The sequence below is a fragment of the Cupressus sempervirens genome, chromosome 1 (genome assembly GCF_028749045.1).
Source record: "Cupressus sempervirens isolate cs-2001-9-10 chromosome 1, ASM2874904v1, whole genome shotgun sequence".
NCBI classification, from domain to species: domain Eukaryota; kingdom Viridiplantae; phylum Streptophyta; class Pinopsida; order Cupressales; family Cupressaceae; genus Cupressus; species Cupressus sempervirens.
This window is the reverse complement of record NC_143118.1, coordinates 669,152,765-669,172,098: the sequence shown is the minus strand read 5'-3', so window position 1 is coordinate 669,172,098 and position 19,334 is coordinate 669,152,765. Positions and strand designations below refer to the sequence as shown.

General features: G+C 37.1%; 1 protein-coding gene across 3 annotated transcripts in view; it reads left to right on the top strand.

Moving 5' to 3' along the window:
• The first annotated feature begins 929 nt into the window (after nucleotides 1-929).
• The window catches only part of LOC149579651 (uncharacterized), a 29,745-nt gene continuing 11,340 nt past the window's right edge, over nucleotides 930-19,334 (top strand). For 2 of the 3 annotated variants that reach the window (XM_089786357.1, XM_089786345.1), the window contains exons 1-3: nucleotides 930-1,166; nucleotides 12,747-12,861; nucleotides 18,889-19,129. In XM_089786357.1, the coding sequence (XP_089642483.1) occupies nucleotides 12,808-12,861; nucleotides 18,889-19,129 (295 nt within the window). In that variant the 5' untranslated portion in view covers nucleotides 930-1,166; nucleotides 12,747-12,807. Of the gene's footprint in view, nucleotides 1,167-11,971; nucleotides 12,001-12,746; nucleotides 12,862-18,888; nucleotides 19,130-19,334 lie in introns of all 3 variants that reach the window. The other variant, XM_089786348.1, reaches the window with a different exon arrangement.

Here is a 19,334-nt window from a genome sequence, read left to right as displayed (position 1 = left end):
TATACAACAATAATTAAAATCACATTGCTCACAAAAAAGGAGGACATAAAGTCACTACACAAGATTCATTCAAGTAGAATCCAGAAACAACAACAAATCACTGAAGTAGTTAAAGAAGTGTTCACTCAAGTTGAAGGATCACAATCATCCTTCTTACCCCATACATTATTGGGGTCAAGATTAAAGTTTGGAAGTGACCAACCTTTTCATATTTCTTCTTCTTCATTGTCTGTCTTGGTAGGAGAAATATCTAGAGTTAGCCATGTGAACCACTTAGAAGAAGTGGGCCAATTAGAATCATTGTAGAATTCAACCAACTAGAGTCGCCTAAAGTGGAGGGAACCCCATCGTCAGTAGGTCAAGCAAAGGTCAAGCCACTACAGGGTGGTAAAGCTGAGCGACAATCCTAAGAGTCTCTTCATATGCCAGAAGGTCAACAAGGTGCTCGAGAATACAACATGTGCAAGTAGAGAAACTACAACCACACTGACGATCACAAGGTGGAGATCGATTATATTTTGAGTGAACAATTATTAACACATCTTTAAATGAATATCAAATGACACTTTGTAATGACCAATTTTTAATCCTTCAACACTTGCAAATAGAATGCCAACTGAAAGAAAAACAATATAAAATAGTAGAAATCCTATATGTAATTTAAAAGACAGGTACATGGAGGTAGAATCTAGATAATGTGCTAGGTAATCTTCTAAAAGGATAATAAAAATAAAAGACTTCGTAAACTTAATCCAATTTTCAATTCATGCACCACCACTCCATTTGCATGGCCTAGGTAACGAAGAGTATGAGGTGTACATTTATTGCTAAGAGCTTGGATTCCATCTACACCGTTCCTTGCAATTGTTTTGCCCGCCGCGCCAATTCGCATCCCAAGCATTTATACGAAGTCTCGTCTTCTACTGTTTAGCTGTAATTCTCTATAGGTTACTTAACGTCTACTCCAACATTCACCGGTGAAGGGATTAGACAAACCAGAGGCAATTTAACAGAATTCGCCATTCGCAGGACAGCAGCACTGAGAAATTGGACTACTTTCCCTCAGCGAGGAAGTACTGGAAGTTTCTGGAAGCTCTCAGAGAAGATCGCCTGCAGCAATTCTCAAGATTGACCAACACCAGAACTTCGTACCGGGCAATACCCATGTAAGCTGATAACCGCCAAGAGAAATTTCCAATTTGAAAAAAAATCTTGTCTTATTAAGTTTCTGTAGCATGTTATTTGCATGATTATCTTTATGTTTAGGTTTTTCTGCTGAATTGGGCGAAATTAGTGGTAAGAGCGTGATTTCGACACTGTATTATCTGTTTAATTTTGCTCTTGAATTGTGGGTTAGCGTGCGTGAAATGTATCTGGATCTTGTGTTTCAAGCGATCTGATGTTTCGAATCTGTGTGATGTCGCGAGATATATGCTGATTTTTTTTGGTATTCAAGCTCTGCTTCGCCTTTGGATGCCAATGTAATGTTTTTTCCCGGGTTTAGTTATGTCATCGAAATGTTGAAAAAACTTGAAGCAGCGAATGTTGACTCGAACCGTTGCTGAGGTTGTGTGATTCTAAAGGAAAGTTGGTTATAGTTTTTGGTCATCCTGAGGATTATAGCGACGGCTGGAGAATTTTGTATATCTGGGTGGTAGCAGAATGTTTCTTTTGGTTTGGATAATAGGTTTATGCTCATTTATGTAGCATCGTAAAGTATAACTGGATTTTATATATTTAAACCCTGTGGATGCTTGATAAGTCTTAGAAGCAATGCCGGGGAAGGTGATCTTCGGGTACTCGAGTGGTATTCTAAAAAGATCCCCCCCGCAATGATTGATTGCTGTCGTTTTTCTTCTCTGGAGTACTTGAAACCCTTGATGCATGTTTATTGGCTGAGAAAAGTTAGCTGATTCCGCGTTTCGAAGAGAATTTCAGAGTTAATTCTCTTTTGAAAGATAATTTTGTTTCATTTGTTTTTAGGTTTTCCTTGTAAATTTGGAAGCATCAGTTGTCGGGCATAAAACAGTTTTGAGTTTCGAAGTATAGCTATTTTGGGTGTTTGTTGTGTTAGCCGAGGGATGTTGGGTTGACATATTTTGGGGAATTTGGGCCGTAAATCAAGAGAGCTTACCTTTTGTTTCTAATTCTTGTTATGCCACGCCCTGGAGTGATGCCAGGACAAGTGAATTTAATGAAATTTGGGTGGTTAAATTGTGATTTTTCTGGGTAAATTGCTTCCTGTATGGTTCAATTTGTTTTTCAATGCAAAAACCCTTACTATAACTGGGCGTGCCTTGCGAAAGGAAATATTGAGTTTTATTTTTTCCTAAGTGACAGAATAATTGAAATTGTTGAATTGCGTTTCCCCTAAATTTTGCTGGGGGAATTTAGATAATCCTTGAGATAATTCTCGGATCATTTTTTTTTAAAACTAAGACACTGTTTCGGATACGAGAACCCTGTATGTGGGTTTGTGATTTTTTATTTATGGTTCGAGTTTCATGTGGGTTTTTGTGTGTGCATATATATATATATATATATATATATATATGATCAGTTATAGATGATTTTTTATCGAATTCTGGGGAAAAACCTGGGTGGGACCAGGCCATACAATTAAAAAAACATATAATCTCTATCAAAGACATCTACCATCCTGACCCAGCAAAGTCGGGTCAATAATTTTTTTTTCAGAGAATGATTTCAGTCCTTTTGAATCTTCCCACCGCCTTTGGTCTGGGAATTATGATATCAAAGAATTACTTCCCAACTTCTCTATCTGTTTTCTTTTTTACCATTTGCCAGCCCTCTTCTATCTGGGCAGCTTTAATTTGCCAATCCGGTGGATCTTCCGAGGAGATCTTTCCGTCATCAGTTGAACTACCACCACCCTCTATCAAAGCTCTATCATGCTCCTTATCCTGTTCCTCCAGTAGCCTTTTTTTCTCCCTGTTTTCTGGTGTAGCCACTCCATTGTTTTGCTTTTGCATCATAGTTCCATCCTTGGGAGCTTTAACACGGTCAGTTACTGGAGCTTCTGTTTGACTTGGTTTGTTAGATAAGCGTTGGCCTTATCCCCATCACTACTTGAGAGAAATTCTGCTGCCTTTTAGATTTCTTCTCCACTGTATAAAGGCTTGAATCAACATCCTTCTACCGTGTGTCCATTTGTGTTAGTTTTGGTTTATCACAAACTTGACCCAGCTGCCCTACATCTAAAAGAAAAAACCTTCATAGTCTATAGGCTGCAACCAACAACCCTTAGAGGTCTTGATCTTAATCTCTCTAGGAAGCACACTGGAAACATCCATTTCAACTAAAATTTGTGCAGATGTTGAGTACAACAGATTTGAAGAGCAATCACACACCATAAGAAAGCAGCCGAGCAAATTTTCAATCACTTCAAAGCAGGAATCTAACCAAAAATGTAAGGGCGGATTTGGGAATCTTACCTACACAGGAACTTTGTCAAACTTTTCTGTTGCTGGATAAAATGATGGATGTCATGGCTACAGCATAAGAGAATAGTTGTTTTCCCAACACCAAAAATAGTCACAAAGAATTTTCTTCCTCTATATATGTATAGTTGGGCGCCCCCCTACTATCTAAAGGGCTAGCAGGCCCCCCCCGCCCCCTTCAATTTATAGGGCCCCTTGCTATCCCTCATCAGCCGATCTATATGTATGTGTATATGTATATTACATATGTATATTTATATTGTTGGTGTAAATAAGTATTTACTTATTACACTTACTCAAGTTTACTTAGGTTAATGCATTATTTAATTATTTTGCATTATGTTATTATTTATTTAGGTGAGACACTTAGGAGTTTGTGTACTCTCATATAAGTACGCAACTCTAATTATGCACATGGTGTCTACAACACAGGAGTTCGCATTATTCTTAGTTGTCATGATGACAACACAGTTATCCACACTTCTCATTTAGCACATGTTGTCTACACCACTGATTTGCGTGCTACACCATTGTAGGCTTATCTTCACATCATTGCACTTAATTCTGTGCTTAATGGAGGATAACCCATATCTGGTGGACATGTGCTTGGTTGTATGACTTATCATGATGTTGAAGCTCTCTTGAGGCCTTTATAGACAAACACTCCTAATTTACTCTCAAGCTGTCATATTGAATGAATATCGTCATTCTGATCATACTTTCTCTATTTTGGTCTACTGTGTGCTTGTGTTTGAGTTTCTTGGTCTTGGGTCAGTTCTGGCCTAAGCCAAATTCTTACATGGTATTATGGCTAAGGGAGATTCTTTCACATAGCCATTCGAGACCGTTCATGCTTCAGCACCTCGACACGAATCCAGAGGATCTGCAGAATTTGGGAGCATCTAGAGCTAGATCTGACCTCATCGTTGTGTTCGGAGCATCAATTCGGTGAAGATCGACTATAAATTTGCCTATGCTGGGTGAAAGTTGATCTTGAGGCAAATTTTTTTTACAAATCGAAATTCGGAGGCTCCAATTTGCAGTTCAGGTATGGTCATTTTATTGATCTGATTACTTATTTTTCGCATCTGAATCTCTTCAATTTATTTGTATTTTCGAAATAATTGTATGAGGTTTTTTATTGCCAAACTAGGTAGTGACACCCCGGCTCGGCTCTATATTTTTGGTGGATTATTATTTTTATTTGCAAGGTTTCATTATATTCTAGCGAGCAACTCAAAGTAATCTAAGGACAGTCCGTACTGCAACTACGGGCAAAGCCTCTGCAAAATTCGGCATGTACCTCCCCGACCGAGGCTTACGTTCACTGGCGCCCACAAATACACCGGCACCCGCGGCCATTTTATTCACTCGCTGTGGTCTATTATTTTTATTCACCTACGAATCTACCAAACCCACAAATGTGGGATAAATAAGACTGACTCGTAGCCCGCGCACTGGCTCTGGTGGTGATTGCCAGAGAATATTTCGGCCACGGTGAAGTCAATTGTTTTCCGGTCCGCGTTCATTGAAGTTAGGCAACACGTAGTTATTGCGAATATTCCGACAGGCTACGAATCTTTTGGCACCCGCTGTTTTCAATTTCCGGCTGCACAGTTTAAAAAATTCGGCATTGGCGAGTGTTTTATATCTCTCGCCCATTGCCACGTAAGTGACAGTTACAGGACGCGTCGAAATTTGATACGTCGACAGACACACTAGTGACTGTAGGTGACTAGTCAGCAGTCCACGCGGACGAATTGACCTTCGCCACATGGACACGTGACACACCAGCATCCTAATCAACTTTGCCTTGTTAGCCATTCGTACGATCCGTACACGCTGATGTCATCCGAGCTTGGAGGTGCACTGACGTCATCATTTTGTTGCATTAAATTTGATGGTCGTCTAACCGTCATTCCAGGGCAAATTTGAACTGCTGCGATGGCTGTATGATTATCAAATTTAACCTTGTCATTCGTTGATGCAACCCCTCTCTAGGTTGATTTTGGTTTTTGTAGTTCAACTTCGGGAGGCCATAACTCGGACATCTAGACTCCAAATCAAGTGTGATTTTTTTTGAAATTGGGTAGAATTTTCTAAACTTTCCATTGGTGTAGCTATTTTTTGGTTTTGGTGCACGGATTGTTCAGAAATTGCGTTTTTTGGCGACTGTACTTGCATAATCTTGCAGTTTGCAACTTCAAATGCTTCGTACAGGCACATCTGGAGTAAAAAACAGGTTTTTTTTTTTTTGAAAGTGCGTTATTTTTCATCTACTTTCTAGATCCTTAGTCAGATTGTGGGGTTGTGTGGACAAAAGTGTCACTTTCAGCAATAGGGCCTTTCTTTGCTTTGTATTGCTTTAGAATTGTAGCACATTGTAAAGTTACTGATTTGTAATCTATCAAGAAGTTGTAATAAGCAAAATCAGAAGTCCACGAAGGCCAAGATTGGCAAGTGGCCCATTGTACTCACACTACTGATAAAGTGCCCAGAGCATCTTTTTTGGGGGGGTTGCTTGATTTAGTGAAAAGAGGGGGTGTTCTTGATGTGATGTTCTCTCTTTTCTGCACTTTTCTTTCATTTTCTGCATTATAGGCAACTTTAAGTTTTCTAAATTAACTCCTCGTAACTATGCTACATGGTCAATCAAAATGTGGTATCACTTAATGCATAATGGAGTTTCACAATATATAGATGGTACTCTTCCTAAACCAGCAGGTGATAAAATTTTAGATAGTGATATTTCAGCTTGGGTAGCAATGGATAGGAAAGCCGTAGGTGATATACGTTTGGGGGTAGATGATAAGATCATGTATCAAATCAAGAAGTGTTCTACATCCAAGGAAGCTTGGGATACCCTCGAAAACCTTTATGGTAAAGTATCTGAAGAGGATGTGTTCAAAAGTGAAGATGAGCTGGTCTCCTTAGATCCTAAGTCATATGACTCAATACAGGATTTCATCATCAAGGTGAATGAACTAAGGATGAAACTTACTGATTGTGGGAGTTCTATCAAAGATGACAGATTGATCTATCTCTTCCATAACAAGTTGCCATCGGAGTATTCCACATTTGTATCTTCTTTTAACACCCCAAAGACTACCTTAGGGTCTGCCTACAAGAAGGTCACCTTTGATGAATATGCTAAACTGTTGGATGATGAAGAAAAGAAATTGAAATCAATGGGGATTCTTAAATCACCTCAGTCCAAAACATTGGTGGCCAACAATGAGGGTTCTCAAAATTCAGCTGGACAATCTTCAAATAAAGGAAAGGGTAAAAAGAAGTGGAAGAATAAATCAGAGGATGCAGAAAAGACAACACCACAATCGAATCAACAAGGCAAGTCCTCAAATACCAACAAGAAGGGGGACAACAATAAGGAGAAGAAGAAGTGCGCTTATTGCAAGAAATTGGGTCATGAAGAGCATGAGTGTTATCTCAAAAAGATTGATGAGTTGACCAACATCATGAAGAGACATAATGTTCCATTGCCTAATGCTTATAAGGATAAAGGATCGTCTTCAGATTCAAAGGGCAAAGGGCAAGCACTAATGGCTAATTCAAACTCTTCAAAGGAATGGATATTGGACTCAGGTGCCTCATATCATATGGGTTCTTCAAAGGAGGATTTTTTGTCAATTAAGCAATCAAATGTACCACACGTCTTCATGGGAGATGATAGCAAAATGGAAGTTGAAGGGAAAGGAAACGTGGAGATGGAAAATGGAGAGTTTCAAGATGTTCTCTATGTTCCAAACCTAAGTTCAAATCTCCTATCAATCTACCAAATCACTCACCTTGGAGATGGACATAGAGTTGAGTTCCTTCTTGACTTAGTAAGAGTGCACAATCTTAAAGATGACTCCTTGGTTGCAGTGGGGAAAGTAAATCATAACAAAAGATTGTACTCTTTCTCCCATTTTGTACCCAAGTCTCCTTCAAAGGCCTTGTTATCTCAATCAAATTCAAACATGCAATTATGGCATGAGCGGTATGGTCATCTTGGCTTCCGCTACCTTTAGTAACTTTGCACAAACTGAATGGTCAAAGGTCTACCTCAAATCAACTTTTCTAAGGGTGAATGTTCAACAGATTTAGTGGATATGCATCCAGAGAGGAAGTTACAGATAGGGAAGTCTTCAAGAGCACCAGGTGTTCTTCAGATGGTTCACATTGTATTAGCTGGTCCTTTTGCATTCAATCAGGGTCGCTACATACTTACCTTTGTTGATGACTTTTCAAGATACACTTGGGTCTACTTTCTTCATAACAATAATGAAGTGTTGGACACATTTCTAGCCTTCAAGATTCATGTAGAAGGGAAATCCAGGAAAGCCATCAAAGTTCTTCGGATGGACAATGGAAGCATGTATATGAATGAAAGACTTATGGACTTTTGCAGACTTGAGGGCATTGATCTTCAGACTCCGCCAGCATTCAGTCCACATAAGACAGATGTTGCAGCTTTGAGGATCCGAACTCTTAAGTCTATGGCAAGTTGCATGATACAAACCTAGTCTCTAGATCCATCATTAGAAGTCGAAGCAATCTCTAGTGCCACTCACATTCTTAATCGATCTCCTCATCTAGCCCTAGATGGAAGAACTCCTTTTGAGGCATGGTGCGGTAGAAAACCTATTGTGACACACTTCAGAGTCTTCGGTTGATCTTCCAGGGGTTGCAAGGCACAGCCACCTCGACCTTGTACTTTCATTGGTTATGAAGATAGTGTGAAGGCATATAGACTTCTAGATCCAGAGACACATTAGATTTTTGTGGACAAGGATGTTCACTTTGAGGAAAGTTCACCAAGCTTATTCTCTACTCGTCTTTGCACATCGTACAGTGTAGAAATTGATAGTGACACTAGCGATAGTGCTTCAATAGATTCAGACACGTGGGGTTCTATCGACAGTTGCAGTGAGAAGTCACTACATCAGTTCAGTCCGCGTGCATACATTGCCACAGTGATAGGTCCAACACAACAGGGTACATCCAGTCTTTCAGGTATAGGGTCAGCGACAGATTTGGGGGACAATATTGATGATTTGCCTCTTCTTCTTGATGCAGAAGTGCCTTCTTCAGTTGTCACGAGGGCTCCATCTGACTCTCTTGTTCATTCTCTACATGATCAATCCTCACAGGTTGAAGTGATTGTGGATACATATGATCAGCAGCTGCAGCAGGGTTCTTCATCAGTTGTAGAGACAGAAAGTTCTTTGGGACAGGTTCTTCAACCAGTTGAGCAAGTTTCAAAGACATCACTTATCCATGGGATTCTTTCCACGCATAGCAAAAGCGTCTCATTTGTACCTTTGGCATTGTTTCTTCGTAAGGGAAGGAACACCATTCTGCAGTCTTTGATCAGCTTCTTCATCGGAGCAGTCACTATTCGACATTCTTCTTTGGAGGGGGGGGGGGGGGGGGGGAGCCTATCCTGTCTCTCTTCCTCTTCTTATCATTCTCTTATGTATATATTGGATGTATGTCGTAATGGCGGGGTCTTGATTACTCCATCCATCCACGCATCCCTATTTATCTCTCTTTTTGGGGGAGGGTTTTTCCCATGAGGTTTTTCCTCTTTCTCCGCTTTATGAGAGATTGCATATCATTATGTACATGGGTACCTCACATGGCCTAGTAGCTGGGACCCATCCTGCATTGCATCCTAGATTTCGTAAGCTTAAGGGCATTCCCCTAAGTTTCACTTAAGGGGGGGTGTTGGTGTAAATAAGTATTTACTTATTACACTTAAGTTTATTTAGGTTAATGCATTATTTAATTATTTTACATTATTTTATTATTTATTTAGGTGAGACACTTAGGAGTTCGTGTACTCTCATACAAGTACGCAACTCTAATTATGCACATGGTGTCTACAACATAGGAGTTCGCATCATTCACTGAGTTGTCATGATGACAACACAGTTATCCGCACTCCTCATTTAGCACATGTTGTCCACACCATTGATTTGCGTGCTACACCATTGTAGGCTTATCTTCACATCATCGCACTTAATTCCGTGTTTAATGGAGGATAACCCATATCTGGTGGACATGTGCCCGGTAGTATGACTTATCATGATGCTGACTTCTATGCATTCTAGAAGCTCTCCTGAGGCCTTTATATACAGGCACTCCTAGTGTACTCGCAAGCTGTCATATTGAATGAACATCGTCATTCTGATCATACTGTCTCTATTTTGGTCTACTGTGTGCTTGTGTTTGAGTTCCTTGGTATTGGGTGAATTCTGGCCTAAGCCAAATTCTTACATATATGTATGCATTATAAATACAAGAAAAAAGAGAAATATACATAATTGTAAAACTAAATCATTTCATGGTATGATGCTTGATCATTGATCAATGCCAAATGGAAAAGATAAACATCAATAGACAGTGTGATTGTGATTTTTAATAGACTGCAATTTAATCGAGAATAAATTGGGAATAATCACTCCTTGAAAATGGGTTTGAGATTCTTTTCTAGAACTGTGATCCAATTTAGATCAAACTGTCATCTTTCTTCATGATCAATCATGAGTAAATGACATTTTCAGTTTCTTTGATTGAGACAAACAAAGGCCTACCTTTGTCCTACAGATGCAGCAGCCTACTTTTAATATGATGCAATTTGCAGTTGATGGTTATCACTGATAAATCAATATTACAAAATATAAATTGCTTACTAACTAAGAATATCAGCACAGCAAATTGATCAGAAAAGTCACATAAGATAGAGATGAAGAACAAATCCTTATTATATCTATGATATTAGAGCAGTGAACTACATACAACCTAGTGAAGAAGCTATGCTGAAAAACTAGGAGCCATTCATAACCATAGATAAATTTCAATATATTTAGCTGGGTTCAGGCAGGGTCCGCCTGGGTTTGTGTGGGGTTTGGGCAGGGTCCACCTCCAGCGTTGTGGGTTTGCAGGGTCTGTAGGTCTGCGGGTCTGCTAACAGGGCTGTCTGTGGACCCTGTCCGAATCCAACATGGACCCCCATGTTATCCGTACCGGGTTTGCACATGGACCTGGTTTGAGGGTCCACGGTGCAAACCTGGTAACTTAGATTTTTAATTATCAAACAATGTTTTTTTTTTAAAGTTCTTATATCGTGGGAATGAAGCCGGGGAGAGAGTCTGGAGGAAACAAGCTGTAGAAGTGTGTTTTGGGTTTAATTTGTCCTGGAATGGTAGAAACATTAAATTAGAGTTAATCTGCAGTGATGTATATTCGCAGTCCAGTCTTCTCTTATCAAATCACTTTTAGATATTGCAAACCTTACAAAACTTGAAATGTAAAATTATGTTTTGCATTTATTATTTGTCTGCATTGCGCAATGATAAAATTTCATTGATGGTGGATTATTGGCAGCAATCCATAACTGAATTTTGAGTTTTTAAGTGAACTATCTATATGCTGCTGACTGGAGTGGTTGATTTATTTACATTTTAAAACCATACTTCAGGCCCAAAAGCCCCAAATGCTTTAAAGTGGCTTATAAGGGTCATGAATGTAATTATCACCCCCTGACTTTTTTCGTTTTTTGAGACAAGTTTGCCACACAAAGTAATTTGCAAAGACAAACTGAAAATACTTGCAAATTAAGTCTGATCTGTTTTCTTTATTCATTCAGGCGCAATACTAGTGTGGGCAACACCAAATTCAATTTGAAAGAGCACTACCCAAGCATCATCTTAATTTATTTTCAGTCACTTATCTATTAAATAGTCAAATAGGCAGCCAATGAAGTCATTATAGGTCTTTAGCAAATTGCAGATTTATAACAGTCATACTCAGCATCAAAACATTGCCTTTTGTGATTGAAATCAAACCTCTAAGAGGTTCCTATGGTTCCAAAGACACCTGCAACAGCCGAATAGAAACTCAAAACTGCTCAGAATTATAGTACAGAAGGAATAGCCTCTTTGGACTGGATAATACTAAAATAATCTTAGGATGAGACTGCTGTAGCTAATTCTCTCCTACCTGGTACTGGGAAGGCTAGTTTGTTTTCTAAAAAATCTTCATCGAATGCCATATTTCCTTAGCAGTTAGCAACACATGCTATCACCTTGATCAGATTAATGCCTCCGAAACTTGGTTTTTCAATCCTCAAATCACACTATATATCTTTGGTACAAATTTCAATGCAATCCATAGTTGTGTGGCCTGCTTGGGAGGGGCGATTTTGTAACAACAATTTATTTTATTTTATCTTAGCATGTTGTATTTTTAATTCAAAGTGGGTGGTAGTTGCGGTATAAATTGTAAAACCCTTATTTATTCTTTTAGTGCAATTGTTTTCACAATTTTCAGAAATGCAAAATCTGACAATAAAAGTTAGCTGCTGCAAAATTCGTAAATTTTGCGTATTATCTGAAAACTTTGCTGTTGCCATTTTTGTTTGTGACATACCAGTAATCTTTATATCTAATAAATTTTTTACATAATATTAATCCCTTGTAATTTTATAAACATTTTCCCTGCAGATGGAGTTTCAAAAATTATTTACTCAACTGTAAGTATTTCCTTTAGACTAAGGGGCATGCTGTATGATGGGTGGTAGTTGCGTTATAAATTGTAAAACCCTTATTTATTCTTTTAGTGCAATTGTTTTCACAATTTTCAGAAATGCAAAATTTGACAATAGAAGTTAGGGTGGTAGTTGCAGTATAAATTGTAAAATCTCTATTTATTCTTTTAGTGCAATTTTTTTCACAATTTTCAGAAATGCAAAATCTGACAATAAAAGTTAGCTGCTGTAAAATTCAAAGTTTTTGCGTATTATCTGAAAACTGTGCTATTGCCATTTTTGTTTGTGACATACCAGTAATCTTGATATCTAATGAGTTTTTAACATAATATTAATCCCCTGTAATTTTGTAAACATTTTCCCTGCAGATGGAAAATGTTTCAAAAATTATTTACTCAACAGTAAGCATTTCTTTTAGACTAAGGAGCATACTGTATGATGCTCTGTATAATGAGGGATAACAGTATATGTAACATCTGTTTGATCCTAGCCTGATGTATTTTTTAATTCAAACTGGATAGCATGTGCTCAGCTATTTTTGATGATAATATTCCTAATTCAATCTCCTTTTTGTTCTTTCTGCATTCAATGATAATTTATTTTACAAAACACATTTTTTCTTTGTTTTAGCATTATAATATTTTACTCACAAGCTACTAGTCTTCAGAAAGTATTTTATCAGCAAGGCAAACTGGGTTATAATTAGATGTCTATCCCCATTGATATTGCAGGTGTAGCTGTGACAATTTATAGCTTGTTCGGCTTTCAACAGAAGTCCAAGTAACACAGACAATGGGTTCTAGGGCATCATTGATTAGTAATAGCCTTCATGAAATTTTTCCCCAGGTAAGGCTGTGAAGGCTTGTGAATATGCTTTGCAGCCATTTTAAAAAGTCAGTATACAGTTCTTAATTACCATTTTCTCATCAAGGAAAAGATACTTCACTGAATATTGCTAGAGTCACCAGTCTGAAACTATTAATTTACATAGATTTGTTCACATATTGTAATATTTCTGTTTGTAGAAATGTATTTTAAAGAACATTTGAATTACGAAAGTTGTCTGTATAGTAAGATTATGAAGTTATGGAGAGTATTTTAAGGAATGCCCTTCAACTGCAAAGGTTTTCGAATATTTAACTTACATCTACATTTTCAATCATGTTCTTACTAATCATATAGAGCATGTTCATGAAGACCTTGTTCTATCCCCTTGATACCCCTTCCCAAGTAACATTATCATATTTTTTTAACGAGTGGTGAAATTTGTACTTGTAGAGCCTCTTTGTAAAGTGTTACATGGGCATATTCCCTTTATCTCCCTTCTGAAGATATGTATCTTTGAGGTGAAGTCCAGTCTAGTCTGGGACAACTGTTACCAGTTTGGTTGCAGATGCAGATGTGGGTATGAGAACCCAGTAGGCAGTTACGTGATTTCTTGGGGGTTTTGGGTGTGTTTGGGTAGATTTATAAATATACAAAAAATGCAAGAAATATTACAGAATTAAATAATTTGATAGTATGATACTTCATCATTGATTGAGATAAATATTAAATGCCAGTTGATAGTTCACTAATATTCAGATAAGCCATATCATAAATGTCTAATTAGTCGATCTTGGCTCTGGTTTGGATTCGAGTTTGGGTTTGGGTTCAGGGATTTGACAAATTTCTTTTTGGGCTGGATGCTGGTTCCATAGGTGTATATATATAGAAAACTTTGAATATATATGATGTACATATGTATGCATATTCATAGATTCATAGATGTAACATGCCAATGCTCATTCATCATTAGTTCAAAATTCAAAGTTCAAACATATGATCATAACGATAAGCAGTCAGAAGTCTGATTCACATAAGATGATAAATTCATAATTGTCAATATATGATTGTATTGTATTCATACTTTGTGTTGATGTTTGATAGCTTCTATCAGATAAACCTATATAATAATTATATGAGATATAATTGAGATATAAGTATATGAGAGAAATTAATATAATAATGATATTATATATAAATGATAATTTGTTATTATATTAATTATCCGTTTAACGAAATACACGTCCCATGAAGGTACATGTATCTTCATGGTTTATTCTCAATATAAATAAGAGATTGCTGTTATTTGGAAAACACATACGAAACATTATGGCAGTGCTAATACATATGCAGCAGACCCGAAAATCAACATGGCATCATAGAACACAGGTTGCAAATGTAAGATAAGAGTATAAAGAAGTATTGGAAAGGGGCTATCAAAATAACTATAACTTTGCAAGTATTATTGGTTTCTATATGCCATAGCTCAAGGAATGGATGGTCTTGGCACACACAATGTCTGAGATGCCATATCAGAATTGTAAGCTAGTGGAGGGGAAATGTCCGACTCTCGGATTGACAAAGATCATTGTGATGTGCTTGTGCAAGCACATTGCTCCGTTACAAATCAGAAAATAATGAAATGATCATGCTTGTGTGGCTCCTTCACTGCAGATGTCAAATGCTTGTGCATGCACACAAACTGCTCACACAATAGTGAATATATAATTGAACTCCTTTTTTAGGATGGCGAAGTTTGTGTTGGGGCTGAGCGGGATTTTATGCCTGCCAGATTTTATCCTTAGGCTTTTCTGAGCATAGAGAGCATTAGTGTTGACTTTTCTCACATATTGCCATCTTTTGTTTCACTCACTGCCTATTCTTATTATCAAGTTGATCCTTCATACCCTCTTTGCATTGGCAATATTCTAAGACATTTGTTTGGCGTCACTTCTTTGGGGGTAGGATTTTGGAGGAGTTGTCCCTTTGGGTGGTAGAATACTAAGTGTTGAGAGGATAAAATATTTTTGCCATCCATTGAGGAATCCGCACGTTGGCTAAACATTCACCCTCCACACGTATATATTATTTTTGATTTTTTTTTACAAATAAGAGATTATACGTTGATCGGTAGAAAGCTTGACTCTACTCCTTTATTCCACCTGATAGCCATTCTTCGACACAGAGTTCCTGCACTCCATGTGGATTCCCCTCCTTATTATGCTCGGTTTGATAATATTATCAAACAATATCATTGATTCATTGGAAAAAGGTCTCGATGATAATAAGTTTGGGAATAATGTTGATAGTTGAGTAGAAAAAATGTGGAGGAAAACAATCAACAAGCCCTTACAATGTTGAAAAATGTTACTGTGGCCTTTCGTACATATGAAGATGGATATTTTTTTTTTGAATTCAAAAGTTTTGACTGAGTAAGCAATGCTGCTTCTTTAGGGTTAGGGTAAACTTTTGGTGGAGAGGTGGATGAAAACTCAACCCTTGACAGTGGAAGCGAGAAAACCTTTTAGAATTCCGATGATTCAATTTGCTTTGGAATGCCATATGGCCTATGTATGGGATTGCCATGGTCTCCTCCTCAATGCCAAAAGAATATTGAGAGAGCTTTTCAACTGTGGAAGCAAATGTTTTTCCAAAATTTTCATCATGAAGCAAAAAATAAATTTTAAAAATGTTGTGGCAAATAATTATAAAAAAGGGAAGGCCACCTTATAGCAAGGAGCAAATAAATCCGAAAATATAGGAGCAAGGCATGTGAGGCATGTGCTATTATATGTTTTATTAAATAAAATGAAATAATTTTTTTTACCTTTATTAAGTTTATGAAATTATTATATGATTTTTCATATATATATATGTATATTTATGATATGCGAAAGTCAAAAGAAATCTATGATTGAACATTGAATCATCAGTAATTATAATATAAATGGAATAATTATTATAACAATAATTATTAAAATAAGGAAATAATATGTTGAAAATATAGATTAAAGTATATAATTGAAGATTGAATATATGCTTATATGTTCAAAGTATGTTTTCATCTATATTTTCTTGGAAAGATCTTATATTGAGTCTTATATTAATCTCGCTTATTTAGTTTTATATGAGCTATTTGCCTTGATCTTTTCCTTTGGGAATGTTCCTGTAGGAAAAGGTGAAATTGGTATCAGATTTAGAGGGAGTCTAACACTTGTTCAAAGCTAAAGGAGCTCAAAAGACAGATGTTCACAGAGAGTCTGACACATCTGTTTGAAGGAGTGAATAGAGGATATGTTTCAATTGATCCTTGAAGATCTTGACCATATTAGAATCAAAGGGAGTTTTGACTTTATTGTACTTTTGGTATCATGTGTGTGATTCTACAATTTAATGAGCCTACCTCATGTGTACATCATGAAGAGGTGACAACTTCCAAATGATCATCATTTGTATTTGCAGAAGTTATTGAAAGGTGACGATCTTATAATAACTTAATTTTCTATTATGATGGATATCTTACGATGTCTATGCAAATCATGATAGATTATACTTTGCACGGTGGATGTTTATATGGTAAGCATTATGAGAATGTGTGTGCACATACCTTATAAATATTTTTCCGAGTACATGGTGAATGTTATGCTATTAATGTTTTGGAGGGCCATTACACAGAGCACTTGGTGAATATCATGTGACTTGATGTTCTGGAGGCCATTACTCACAGTACTTGGTGAATATCTTGCATCTCAACATTTTGGAAGGCCATAAGTATTTGGTGAATATCATTGATATTCTAGGAGATCAATACTCATGATATCAGATGTGATATCAAACATTTGAATAATTGGTGAATATAATGTATTCTGGGAGACCAATACTCATGATATCATATGCGATATCAAAACTTTTCGAGTACTTGGTGAATATCAAATTTTGACGAGTACTTGGTGAATATCAAATTTTGATATTCTAGTAGATCAATACTCATGATATCAAATGTGATATGAAACCTTATTTGAGTGTTTAGTGAATATCATCCTTAAATTTTGTCATTCTTACTATTACCAATGGTGTAATATCTGCTTTGTGTTTATCCTCCCTAGCTAAGAGGGAGTGTTGATGGTAGGGAATATTGATGTTTGAGAGCTTCTGTCGAATAAACCTATAATATAATTATATGAGACATAATTTAGTATTATATTAATTATTTGATTAACGAACAGACATGTCCCATGAAGTGAGGACATGTCTCTTCATAGTTTATTCTGAATATAAATAAGAGGTCACTGTTATTTGGAAAATACATACCAAACATTATGGCAGTGTTAATACATTTGCAGCAGATCTGAAAATCAACACTTTGCAAAAGTCTCAAAATGTCAATACATGCTGAAAATGTAAATCACAAGCAAGGTTTCATATGTAAAAATTAAAGTAGTCAACTTAATATCGCAAAACCAAAATGGTAAGAAATGCTGAGAGATGAATGAATGACCGCCAAATGACTTTGGGAAACCTTTATTGGTCCAATTAGGGTTTAGTAGGGTCATATTAGGGTTAAGTTTCACTCTAATTTTTGTTTTAAAAAATCGAAGTGGGGCCCATTTTTGGATGCCCATGCCCACAGAGTGTTCCTTTGGACTCATCAAATGCCTACAGACTATATGATCTGACCGGGAAATGACAACACCTCCATTTCTTGGTACGAATAATATCAGAAACATCACTAATGAATTCACTAGGAGTTAGGTTGCATAAAGGAAGACATTATTTTATTTTTTGCCATTAAAGCACACATGCAATACATTTTCTCTGTGTTTAAGTGAAGTTTTAGTTTTTTAATGTTTTTTTAGCTGTGCGTCTGGGTACATCTAGATGCACCCGGATAATCTCCCTGTGGATGTGCATCCACAGGGAGATTTCATGGTCCGTGTGTTTCCATGTGCATCTCCATCCAGATGCAGCCACTTTCTCATCTGCCCCCTGCACAAGTGCACCTGATAACTTAGGCTAAAACACGAAATGACAGTTTGACAAAAGTTCAAACTGTCCTAATGAGGTGATAAGAGATGCCAAAGAAATGTGGATGTGGGCTATATCATGAACTTAAATAAAGTAACATAATGGGAAGACTTAACTAATTTAATTTTGTCATAAACATAAACTTAAGTCTTCACATTAAAGGAAACTTGGATAGAATTACATACAGTTCAGCGTGAGTAGTTATGGACATCAAAAGGGTGCGATCATACCAGTGCAGTGCACTGAATTTCATCAGAACTTCGCAGTTAAGTGCACTTGGGCCAGAGTACTACTGGGATAGGTGACCTCCCGGTGAGTCCCAATGCTGTACTGTTTTTATTGAAGAGTCTCACCACTTTGTCTGTTGGTTAAGTAGTGGTGCTGTTGTTGTGCCTGCTGTTGCTTAAGTGGTGGTGTTGTTGTGCCCACCAAGGTTCAAACTCCCACTGATTCAGTGTGATCAGGTTTGTGGCCTAGCTGATCCAATGTGCTGATGGGTCTGAGCCTCAACTTGGTTAAATGGGGATGAGGTTCCTCGATTGTGTCCTTGCTGGTCCTTAGCTCTGGGTCAAAAGTGGTTCACGTGGGGCCTGAGAGCGTGTCTTGCCAGGGTCACCGGTCACGCTGAAATATTAAAAAAACCTATGGACATCAAAATAACTATTATTTCATTTTTTCTAGTAATAGTTAAAGTGCAGCAAATATTGCTGCTTTAATTGCCCTTTTTCCTCTCTCTGTTGCAGACCTGTGGCTGTAACTATAAGCATGAAATAAAACAACAATATTGTGTTTTCATTTTAGCTTTGGCTTTTGCATGTTATAAATGAGTCGTAAGAAGAACTAGGCAATGTTATCTTTCTTGGTGCTTTTTCTCCATATTGGCTCCACCAGGCAGATTACCCGACTAGAGATAGCAACTTTAAGCTGACTGCTTTTAAATCTTACTATATTTTGTTATCAGTATTCTTGGGCTTGATTTATGAGAAACAAATATAAATTTTTCTCTCTTCTGACCTTGTGTAGATTGATGAGCGAATTATTAGAGCGGTAACTCTGGAACATGGTGATGATATTGATGCAGCAGTGGAATTTATACTCAATGAAGTTGTTCCAAAACAAGATTCGCAAATAGTTACTGAAAAGCTTGGTAAAAAAGGTGTAAACATTGACTCATTACCAACTGAGACTGACATGAGTGTAGATTTGGAACATCAGTTTTTTGATGACGATAATCCAGAGTTTTTGGATGAAATCATACTCCCAGGTCAGTTTCAATTTCCTGTACAATGTGATAGTTGTTTGAAATTCACTAAATTATTTCATTGTTTCTATGCTTAATTTCAATCAGATCAATTAGCGTATTCAACAACCCCTTGTCATTTTTGTTCCCAGTTTAATTGACATCATATTTTTAGTCAATCAGATGTAGACAGAATGCCTTGTTTTGATTTCTGAAAGTGTCTTATGCA